Source organism: Acyrthosiphon pisum, chromosome A2 (genome assembly GCF_005508785.2).
Source record: "Acyrthosiphon pisum isolate AL4f chromosome A2, pea_aphid_22Mar2018_4r6ur, whole genome shotgun sequence".
Taxonomy (NCBI): domain Eukaryota; kingdom Metazoa; phylum Arthropoda; class Insecta; order Hemiptera; family Aphididae; genus Acyrthosiphon; species Acyrthosiphon pisum.
The window spans coordinates 92,730,933-92,743,916 of NC_042495.1; the positions used below are offsets into that span (position 1 = coordinate 92,730,933).

The following is a 12,984-nucleotide window of genomic DNA, read 5'->3' on the forward strand; positions in this document are numbered from 1 at the left end:
TCCTATATTGTGGAAAAAATGATAAATGCAAATTCCTACATGGTAAAAAAGTCACGTACCTACTTATGTTAGTTCCTACTAAAAAAGTTATTTATCGTTTTCTTTGTTTTTTTTGGAATAATACATAAATTATAAATTATTTAAATTATTATTTTTATAATAAAATACAATATTATAATTTTGTAATGTAGTGTAATCAGGACTGTTATGTTTAAAACATTTTGTTTCGTTAAAAAGCCATTTAAAATAAAAAAACTCATTTTAAGCATGTAAAAAACAATCTTTAAAAAACGTTTAAAATGCTTTTTAACGTCTTAAACGTTTTTTTCGTTTTTTCAACCTTGAGTTTTTTCCAACCCTGAGTGTAATAAGTTACAACGTTAAAACGTAGTCAAACTTATGCCAATGTCTTAAAAAAATATCATTCATATCGTAAACAAATAATTGTACAAAAAAACGTAGCGCAATGCTCAATATTTTTGCTCTACAAGGAAAATCTATGAATCAATGAATCATATTTCATAAATATGTATTTGTTAATAACTAATCAGTAACCATGATAACGAAAACCTTATGAAAAATCGGTCAGAAACAATAAATCTACCTCAAAAACATATTTATGTTAAACAATTTTCCTATTTTGACTATATATTAGTATTATATATGTATAATATGTACGAAAGCATACTAGGTACCTTGAAAAAGTTTGAGAATTTCAATAATTTAAAAAAATATGTGGATGTTGGTGATAAAAATGTATTGTATGATAGGTGTAGACTGTAGAAGGTAACAAAAGTAATTTTTTTATGTATAGGAATACTTACATGTATAGGTACAATGTTTTTCACCGTGCAGGAACTTACACATATAATTTGTAAGAATTAACGTATATATTTTTTTACCTGTTACTCTCGTGTAACAACTTGAATTATATTCCCTTCGGCGTTCGTATATTTAAACCATTGGTTTATAAATACTAATATATTATATTATTAAAGAATTTATAATCAAAGATTTCAACCCAAAGAATTTGAATGGAATTATATACCATGTTAATATAGATATATACCATATCTTCATAATCTTGAATAATATACGAAAAGTACATTATAATATGTTGTATTTTAATATAACAATAAAGGTACCTACAATAATATGGCAACCGTATTATACCTATAATTTTTGAACTGATATAATTTTAATATTATTAATATTTATTTCTTGTTTTGTTAGAACTTTTAATACCATTGTAGTTCCTTCCGTACACAATCATTGCGACCAGCTATATATAAGAGACGTTTTGTGATATTATAATATAATTACGAGATTAACGATAATAATATTAAAACAAATTGTTTTCTTCACAAACATCACGCACACACGCGTACGCGAATCATAACATTAGACTGATATGCGTATATTACAATATTATACTCGACGACCTTGCCACCACTTTTCGCTATGTTTATTTAAATGTTTATCCGTTCCCCTCCAATAATAAGTTATTGCCACGGCAGTTTGTGAAGGAATCGTGCATCTCGTATACCTACCTAGACTATCATTCAAATAGACGTAACGATTTGATCGCCGACGGTCAATGAGTCTATACCTGTATTGTGCTCGAACAGAAAACATAACACGCTCGTTTTTCGCCGATATATCTCAATCATGCCTTTAATAAACGATGGATCTGGGATCGTTCTCAAAGGTAAGCTTATTATACGCATTACGTTTTAAACAATAACAATCAAAAAAACATGGAATTTTTTAATTTATTCCAAAGACCAGCGGCCCTTAGTAACCAATACCTTTACCACCGGCTTTCGTGGATTTTTTTTCAATCTCTAGATAATTATTTTTTTGAAAAAAATCACGATTCATGGTAAACAAATGATGCGGGCTTCGAGTTATGCGAGGATTGACGAAAAAAAAGAGAATTCGTTCAAAGTTATAAGTCTGATGGTTAATACTATAATATAGACTAATTCAAATTATTGTTTTCGTTATTTTGATTTTATACGATATAATCATAAGTCATATAGAGTCTATGTTATAGACCATCCTGATCAGTGATTGGCACGGTTGATATACATAATAATATATTCTGATGTCCATTGTGACTTGTGTTCTTTGGTTTTTTTTATTAATTCTCCAAATATTCTTCGCATTTTTCTAAAATCATTTAAGCTGCATAATATTATTAGTGTTTTCAACTTCTTTAAGTTAGACTATTTAAATTTTTTTTAAATTTTTTAATTATTATTACCTATCACAAAGTCAATATATTGACACTGTTTTAAAAATTGATAATTTGTAACTGACAGTTTATTTTTATTTTTTCAGAATCCATAAAAATTAAAGAAAAATCAATTGTGCCAATTACAGCAGATGAAGAATATGCAAAAAATCCAGAAATATCTAAAGAAAATATAGAAGATTTAAGAAAATGGGTAGTAACACAACCACATTTACCACAAAACATCCCAGGTAAGTCATTTTTTTGAAACTAAAATAGCAACTGGCAACTATGTTTTTAAATATATGGTTTATTTAAAAGTGTTGTTCTTATTTTTTTAAGATCTAAAAAAGTGTAAATTAGTAGGTAAAGTAAATACTAAATAGTATACACTATTAAGTTATAATTAGTTTTTTTTAAATTTCTTTTTACATATGTAATTTATTTAATTTAAATCTTTGCTCTAATTATATTCTTATTTCTTACAATAATAAGCAAATTATGTATCACGTACATACAAGTATAAAATTATAATAATATACAAAGCATAAAGCCGCATGATCGCCATGAAATCAACATTTTAATTGATGTAAGTACCTATTATGTGTAGATACGTCTAAAGTTATGATTCTTAAATGTATATTTAATAAAATTCAACTTGATAATACATATTATAGGTACCTATTAATATTCAATGTAAATGTCATAGGTGTTTTTTTAAAGTTAATTATCAACGCTTTTGAACACAAATGAAGATTATGTAAATGTTTTCATTAGTTTACTCGGATTTATCGATGTAAATTTAAAGTCACCTATAGTCTTATTATAAACAATACAAATAGGTAAAAATTATAGTTATAATTTATAACTATATTAGCCTATAGAGAAGTCATAATTATAGCACCTTTGTAATACGCAGGTGTGCATATATTATACATATATAGGCCATATGGTAGGTATAGGTATACTTGCTTTTATATAAAACGTTGATATTTTATTTGTTTTATTTAATATAATTAATATTATAACATTAACGTATAGTGTTATTTTATTACCTTTTATTGGATGAAATATTTAGTTTAATTCTCAAGAAAGTATTTTCTATTACCTACTTATAAGTTATAACTTAAATTCGTTTTCGTTTTTAAATTAATATTTGCATTTTCTTTAGATTATTTTAAGAAATCACAATGTTCTTATTCTCATATAATGGTTAATAATACCTATTGTCTTTGTTAACTTATTACCTAATATATTATCACCAGGTTTAATATATTTAAATACCATTATGATTGGATTCCTTTATACGGCATATTATTAGAATATCTATAGGTTGGTAACTTATGGACACTATTATAATTATGCCGTTAATGAATATCCATTATGAATTATGATAATGCATTTGGGATCTTATTTATTGAATAGGAGGTACCTAATTCTGTCAACAAGCTATAAAATTAATTAAAATAACATTAAATATAAAATACAATTTTAAGTACCCAAACATCATATTTTGTTTTATTAAATAATAACTTTACTTTTGTTAAAATCTTTTGTTTTAACATTTTTTACTAATCCGGTTTTTTAAAAAAAAATTATCATTCATAGTTAAAATATAGTTTAATGATTTAATATTTCATAATTTTGTACACAATACGCATAGTTATAATTTAAATTAAACTTTAGCCGACATTATAAGGAAAACAAAATATATTTGTCAACAGTTTTATGTTCAATGTGTTCATAATATTTTCAATTTATTAATGTCAATCTGCAATCATATATAAAGCACCTAGTATTTATGTTTTAATGAACTATGAACAGTACTTGAACAGACAAACAAATATAACATTTAGTGTATTTAAATCATCGTGGTTTATATTATGTCGTTTGCCTTCAGATTTTCTTTAAAAATATACATATTTATAGGTCCAGAGGTCCTTATGTTACTATCAAGGTTTTTTTTTTAGATTTTGCTGAATTAATGATCTTATAGTATTACAATTTATAGTTTTTTATGTATACATACGAATGAGCAAGTTAGTTATATATCTATAGAGACATATTTTTAATTAGTAAGCGTTATTTATATTTATTTTATGTCCTGTGCATTTTATTCATAAGTATAATACTACAAACCATTTCATTTACGTTAGAATATCTATGTTAAAAATATAGTATAATAAAAATAACAAATTTCTAAGTAGTTCTATCTTCTATGATATAATAAGTTAGATATTACTGCATGGTCTATCGATCAATTTTTTTATCAATTTAGGTAAGGATAATAGGCCTAGGGTAGATAATATATACAATATACCTAATGCGGGAACAATTCCCCATCTGTAGGAAACGCCGTATCGGTAGGTACCTATATACAGGCTACAACGGCTACAACCTTTCTTAGTACACTACCAATAAAAAAAAGGCCTATAGGTGATATTGTAACTATGTATGATTTGGCAAGATAAATGCATTACAAACAAGCTAGTATAAAAAAGTATAAGAATATTTTCAACAATCCTCATTCATTTTTATTTGTGATTTGGATAATTTTAAGTCGACATTTTGGATATTTGGAATTATTTTGTAGATTAAATCGGCCCACGTTAGCCTATAGGCTATATATATAGGCTATACTATGCACTTTTTATATTATCTGTAAGTGATTGTAATCAGAAAGTAAATATGTTTCGTCTGAAGTCGAATAATATTGTTATTACATCATATACAATCTTATATATTACTGATAAATACATATATTTAAATATTGGTGTATTGACACCAAATGTACAGTGCAAATAATATTAACGAAAAGAAAAAATTAAGCCTGTTTTGTATTTCAAAGTGTACAAACAATAAATATACCTTATTAGTTATTACCATATTGCATTTATTGTACCACCGAGTACCGCGTGTATAAAAATTAGTCCATTACTCCAGCACATCGTATATATCAGGTGTATCCTTAAAAAAAAGTTTTTATAGGATGATTAGGATGTAAGTACATTATAGACTATTATACATAATAGTTCGTATACGTATATTTACGTAGTTTATTCGTTTGACAATGCTTCTGAAAAATATGTAGGTATATGTCATTAAAACGGTGACCGGACAAAATAATCTAATGTGATACCTACCTTTAAAATAAGTTGAATTTTAGTGAGAATAATTTTTAATTTTCTAGATTCTTTTAATTCATGACTTTTCAATTTTCGATTGACAATATATTTATATTATTTTTGAAAAATCATAAAACATATTGCAATTTTGGTAATAAAAAACTAAAAAATAAGTAGGTATATAAATCTGATAAATAAATAAATAACAACTTTATTTTTAAAAATACTGGCATACAATAGGTACTAGGTTAATAAATAAGTAATAACGAATAACGTGCAGATATGTGAACACATTGATAAACGAACACTATATCTACTGATATATCTACTGATGTTCATTTCTTCGTACAATCTACAATCTAGATGTCAATATTATAGTTTAAACACAGTTTTGTCACAAATAGACTTATGAAATCTTACATATGCGAACATAGGGCCAACTGTAGCCAAGCTCCACCAACAACTTTAACAGCCCTCCGCCCCTCCCAAACATTAACTTAATTTTTTTAAGCTTATTCAATTTTATAATAGTATGCAGGTATTATAAAAGGCTTCGGCCTCCCCAAATCTCAAAATTATCGCCTATTGTACCTAACCAAAGATAATATTTTTTATGATATTTTTCATATTTATCCAAATATAGTTTTTCCCGACAATTGTACATTGTATGTACATTTAAGTTATAAAATACACAAATATGCAAATTCAAACTTATGTATTCAATTTTGCCATTTCATGAGACAAATTTATAACTTGCAAGCAGTCCCGAACCCTATAAACAATATATTTATTAGGAGGGAAAATGTCAATGGGGGGGGGGGGGGTTAAACACCCAACCCCCTGGCTACGCCACTGCGTGTAGATGGTATAGAATTATGACTTATAAATTTGATTTTTTTTATATGTTAATGGAATTATAGGTACACATTATATATAGTATAATATACCTAATTACATAGGTAAGTGAATTTATAAAGTTTTAATATTAATAATTGTGGTAGGTACTCCTATTAGACATTTTAAACACCTATACCACGGAGTACCTACGGCTAATTCTTGAAACATTTGTTATTATTCATAATTTTATTAGTATATTTGACAATATATTTTATATAGTGTCACAGTTGATCATACGAATAAGAAATTAATTTATTTACCTGAATTATAAATTATAAGTAGTTTATTAGGTTTATTCACCTTTTAATATTTATCAACAAGCTTAAAGGAAACTGTTTCAAAATATAAAAAGGTACATATTGTGACATTGTTATTGTGTATAAAAAGCGTATTGCAAAGTATATAATACGGAAATATGCAATTATTTTGTTTATTTTTTATTTCTACAATTCATAAACATAATTGAAGTAATAATTACATTTATAGTTTTTACTTTTTAGGCAAATTCAATATAGGTACTTCAAATAATTAATATTGTACAAAGATACAGACAATTGTTGTGGGTTATAAAAACACAATATACCTATTACCGAGTATAAACACAAATTTTACTTTAAAAACATTTTCCTACTTGAATATATAAACAAATCATCATTTTTATTTTACAAACTTTCGTTTTTCAAATGAAAAACACTCTTTTTTTACTGTACATTATTTAGTGAATAGTTTTTTTGAAACTGTTGATGTAAATAATTTAAAAATTAGAACGAGTATAGTTTCTCATTTGTTAAAATGTTGATTCTATAAGGATAATAGTCTTTAAAATATGTTATACAAAAATATAAAACAGAGGTAATATTGGATCTAATATTTATTATACTTGGTCAATTTTAACAAATTATTAATAATTATAGATTTATATTAAACAACTACATTTTTAAATCACCATATCCTTATATCTTCTAAACCCATTATTATGGTATCCTTATTAATACACGAAGTTAAATAAATCAAAAAATAATCATTTTAATTTTAATTTTGATACGTCAACATTACCAGAAAAATGATCTGGTAAATAATTTACAGTCGAAAAGGGGGGAGGATCTCATTTGCAAAACAGAATATGTCGCACTGTCGCCACAGGACACTCTTTTAAAAATGGTCTTTAAGTATAGGTATTCAATAGAGTAGAGATTCAATAATTGCATTATTAAAGTAACAAATGGGAGTTTGTATAGGCTTGGAGAATCGCCCTGTATATATAGAATATAAATATTTGTTTAATGTATGATTTTATAAGACCTACCTATATAGGCCATAATATGTCCATATGTATAATTATTTATCTATATACTATAAGAATATCGTTGTATAATATTATAAATAACGTTATTACTTAATATTATTATAAACTGAAATTCATCACTGTAATATTTTTCAGAGGAAATGCTGATACTTTTTTACCATAGCTGCTTTTTTGATATGGAACAAACCAGAATTTGCATAGAAATTTACTACACACTCAAAACAGAAACTCCAGAATTTTTTGCGAATCGTGACGTTTTTAGGCCAGAACTTGTCAATGCCCTCAATGTTTTGTAAGTAAAGTTATTCTATTTTTTGCTTTTCTGGTATTATTTCTACAATTGTCCAATATGTCTGAGTTTCTGAATGCTACTCAGGGTGTTCAGTTTACCTACTGCGTTTTTATAATTGTTGTAAGAATTTGTATAATACAGAGTTGCATTACAGTATCTACTATCTACATATATATCGAGTTTTAATAACTAGGTACCAAGGTATATATTATTTTATTTAGTGTACTGAAAACTGGTTTATTTGAATTCATCATACATATAACGTAAACCGTGACTTATTGGTTTATAATTTAAAAATTTGTATGTGCTAGTTTTTATTTTTAATTTTTGTTTCGACTTTAAATTGTATTTATTGCACATGAATACAATCATATTGATGTTGCTAGTAATGCCTAAATAATTAAATATTTAAAAAAAACCGAAATAAAAATAATATGTAGTATTTAGGATTCACTATATCTATAGTTATTGATAGTAACTAATAATTTATTACTTCAGTCTTCAAACATTGTACCTACTAAAGTCTATATGTTGGAAATAGTGAGCGTTTTGTTACAGTCGTAGATCGTAGATATGTAATAATGTTGTCATTGTAATAATATGGAATACCAAATGTATAGTATGTAATATATTGTATAGGTAATGCATAATAATTAATAACTGACAATAAAGTGGTCCAAATCGGACATTTCAATATTGTCAACGCATTGGTTAAATAGGAAATGTTTAGATTAACATTAACATGTACAGTTTACATATATACCAACTTACTAGGTACCTACTTAGTACGTACTTATACTAATATAAATACAAAAGGAATTTTATAATATTTACATGTAATTTTAGCATAATACGCTAAGTAAATTTATTTGAGTTATATTTAGTTCTTTGAAATAATTATCGTTTAACTTTTGTCTGTTATTTGTTTTTGATTTTTATCTAAATTTTAAATTTTATTTTAAATGTAGGTACCTAAAATAATATAAGTACGATTAAAATAATTAAAGTTAACAAATAATTTTTGATTAAATTTGTTTCAAAACTGGTTCTGCAGGCTGATTCTTATTCTTTTAACAGTAAACAAACTTTATAATTTTAAGTCATTCAAATCGAACTTCCAATGTGTAAATGATTTACAGTTTTGACGAGCACAGTAGGGCAGCAGACAAAATTCTGCTGCAGAATAGGAAATGAAAAAAAACAATAACTTAAGAAATAGTAACGATAAAACGTGTACTTTTGTTATGTCTTAATAATACATAATTTAAAAAACGTTAATACATTTTTTGAAATAATCACTCTGTATAAGTGATTATGTACCTAGTTTTCGACAGGAAACCACTGATTGAACTGTAGGTTATTTGTTCTCGTCACACAAATGTAAATTACTGGTTTTATTTCATGGTAGGTCAAAATCCATCATATACTAGTATTGTAAAACACTAAAGTATAACAACAACAGAGTTACACATGACATTAAAAACTGATAGTTCAGCATCGGTTTTGATTAAATTCTTAAATTTATAGTTAAAATTTGAAATGCTTTTAAAGCTGTTTATTAAAAGCATATTGAAATATTGTAAAATACTCATGTTGAAACATAGATAATCTTTTTAGATTTAAGTTTGATAATAGGTGAATTCATTCTATTGTTTAAGCTATTATACTACACATCTATACACATCATTGGAACTGATGAACACAAATCTATTATGTTCGTAAGACGGAGACAACAAGTCATGTGGATTATGTGGCGTCCTATTAACTGTCATTGATAAAAACGAATTTAAAACCAGTTCGAAAGCTTAATATTATGAAATATAGGTAATCCGGAAATAATTTGTATTCAGTTCGACATCAAGAGATAGAAAAAATTTGATGATTTTAAAATCCATTGCTCAAAAATCGAAATGAATTGTAACAACTTTTGAATACCTAAGAAAATCAAGAATTGAAACTAATTTCAACTGATAATTTATAACTAAATTAACTATACTTACTAGTAAAATGCATTAACAAAAAAAAAACATTTACCTAAACCCCCTTTTCCCAGATTATCGCTTTCTTTTCAACTTGCTGTAAAATTCTTTAGTAGGTAAATCGTACAAATACGAATTTAGATTAGACCACCGACGTAGGTAGTTAAAGATCAACGGATCTCTTCGCCGAAAGTAATATTATTATTAATACAATAACATTTTATAACATGTGGAATATATCTACACCGTTAAAAATTTTCGAAAATCAGTATTTCGTAGTATCTATAGTAAATGATTACGTTTAATATTACATGTATTATATTAAAATAATGTAATAAATATTTAGTACCCTATTTTTAATACAAGCCATGCAATATTTATCTCTACCTGTTTGTTAAAGGTCGTTTTAATTTGTGTTATTGGTAATAAGTAACAACATTTTAATAGGTACGTGTAAAAATTAGAATTATATTTTAAACATATTGTATTAACCACTAGGAAATGTTTGCATATTATGTTTTTATACACACGCCTCACGATGTTTATTTTTAAATAACTTAGGTAACACTTATTAGGTACCTAACCTTGGATGCACAAATGAATTTAAATATGATTTCAACAAATAAAAAAAAAAGATAAAACGATTAAACGAAAATTTTGACGATTTACTGTATTTTGTGTTATGTTTTAAAAATATATTATTAACCTATGTACGTATGGGTTTGGACTATTGGACTATATGAACACGTTTTCAATCACCTAATATTTAATACTTAAAAAAGATGGGTAAATGGATGTCACTCTGCTGTACAGTAGGTTACAAGTGGGTCACTGTATAATGGATAGTATTAAATTTGAATTCAATGATATAATATCACTGTATAAGAAAAACGATTCTGAGCGGAGACGGTATATCAGTCTATGTATTAGACATATAGGTATATACTTATCTATGGTATTAAAAAAAAATTGACCTATAATAGGTATTAATAATAAATTCAAAATTAATCATATCACAATATCCATCAGGTAACGCGTTATACATCAACAACAAACCGTGGTACTATCATAGATATATAATAGTATACTTTAGAAGTTTCAAGTACCCACAAATAATATTATACAATCACAACAAAATAACTAAAATAGTTATCCTAGGTTTTTAATATGTAATTTCGTCCAAATTTGAACTTAAAATGACTATAAAAATAAACTGTGCTTATGTATTTCTTAGATTTTTTGGCAACAGAATTAAATATTTACGTGGAATCTTGTTTTAAATTTTCAATCCTTAGATATAAAAGTTGAACATTTTATACATTTTTAACTACAAAATAATTATTCAATTTTAAATTTGATACATTTTGTGACACAAAAACTGTGACTAAGGATTTTTAATATTTTTCATCTGCTTTTGAAACAATATACTAGGAACCTTTTATTAAATTTTCAAGCTTTTTTAATCTACAAATAAAATTTTATTGATATTTTTAGAAAAAAAAACTAAAAAAAAATGAAAACTGACAATGTCCGTAAAGAGCTCAAAATAAGTCAAAATATTTTGAAAATGTTATGGTGTATAGAAAATGCTAATATAAACATTTAGTCAAAATTTCATGTATCTACGGTAATTTATTTTAAAGTTACACCAAAAACCAAATTCAATTTTGTGAAAAATCGATTTTGCGTAAAAATTCCAGTTTTTCCTTAATTTTTCTTTGGTTTTTCTTGGCACTTTTGAAAATTACTGGGGACCTCCCCAATGCACCAACGATATTCACTTTCTAATCGAACAAGATACTGAAGTTGAAAATCGAAGCATTATTTCGACTACTTATCGTGTACACAGACACAAAAAAAAAATTTTAAAAAAACACACATCATTGTAAAATCAATACATTCATCGTTCCACTCAGAATCTAAAATTTCATCAATTATAGGTAGTGTATAGATATTTGTTTAATTAATGTTTCGCATCGATGCGTAAAATTTACCCAACCTAAAATTAACTTATTTTTTTTGATTTAATTTTATCTTTCTCAGATTTTTGATTACCTACAATATGATTAATTAAAATTTAAATCGTTTTGAAAAACAATAAATTACGATATGACCATATTATTATGTCATAGGAATTAGGATACTTACATAAAATTAAACTGTATATATAATTAGGTGTCTGGTATTTCACTGTATTTGTTTAATCTATGTAATAAACTAATATAATATAATACTATACTAGTAATGGATTACTAGTAAATAGTAATCATAAGGTATAATTATATAGGTAGCTTTAAATATAGATATGGAGAATCCGAGAATGTATATAGGTACTGTCAAAAAACCAGGGATGGAAAACGTTTTTGAAAACGTTATTATAAACGGAAAAAAACAAAAAAACGAAAACGAAAGTAAATTATAGTATTATACATTATTAAATTATACCATGAAAAAAAAAAAATTGAAAATAATTCACTTGTCTTTACTTTTTAATCTTTAACTTTAAAAACATTTTAATTTTAAACCAGAAATTTTGAATTTTCTAATTTTTATATAATTTTAATTTTTAACTTTTAAGTACATATCTGTATTGCGCGTTACTATTATAACTTAAAAGTTAAAAGTTATAACTTATAAGTTATAAGAATATAATAAAAAAGGTGGGTAAGTGGATGTCGCTCTGCTGTACAGTAGGTTAGAAGTGGGTCACTGTATAATGGACAGTATTAAATTTGAATTCAATGATATAATATCACTGTATAAGAAAAACGATTCTGAGCGGAGACGGTATATCAGTCTATGTATTAGACATATAATATATACTTATCTATGGTATTAAAAAAAAATTGACCTATAATAGGTACCTATAATAAATTCCAAATTAATCATATCATAATATCTATTAGGTACTTATAAGTTATAACGCGTTATACATCAACAAAAAACCGTGGTAAAATCATAGATATATAATAGTATACTTTAGAAGTTTCAAGTACCCACGAATAATATTATACAATCACAACAAAATAACTAAAATAGTTATCCTAGGTTTTTAATATGTAATTTCGTCCAAATTTGTACTTAAAATGACTATAAAAATAAACTGTGTAAATGTATTTTTTAAATTTTTTGGTAACAGAATTAATTTA

The 12,984-nt window shown here is 25.4% G+C and overlaps 1 protein-coding gene across 1 annotated transcript in view; it reads left to right on the forward strand.

Moving 5' to 3' along the window:
* Positions 1-1,514: 1,514 nt before the first annotated feature.
* LOC100160745 (alpha-tocopherol transfer protein) overlaps positions 1,515-12,984 on the forward strand; it is a 23,026-nt gene continuing 11,556 nt past the window's right edge. The window contains exons 1-3 of the mRNA XM_001944056.5: positions 1,515-1,708; positions 2,344-2,487; positions 7,700-7,856. Coding sequence (XP_001944091.1) covers positions 1,669-1,708; positions 2,344-2,487; positions 7,700-7,856 — 341 coding nt within the window. The 5' untranslated portion in view covers positions 1,515-1,668. The remainder of the gene's footprint in view (positions 1,709-2,343; positions 2,488-7,699; positions 7,857-12,984) is intronic.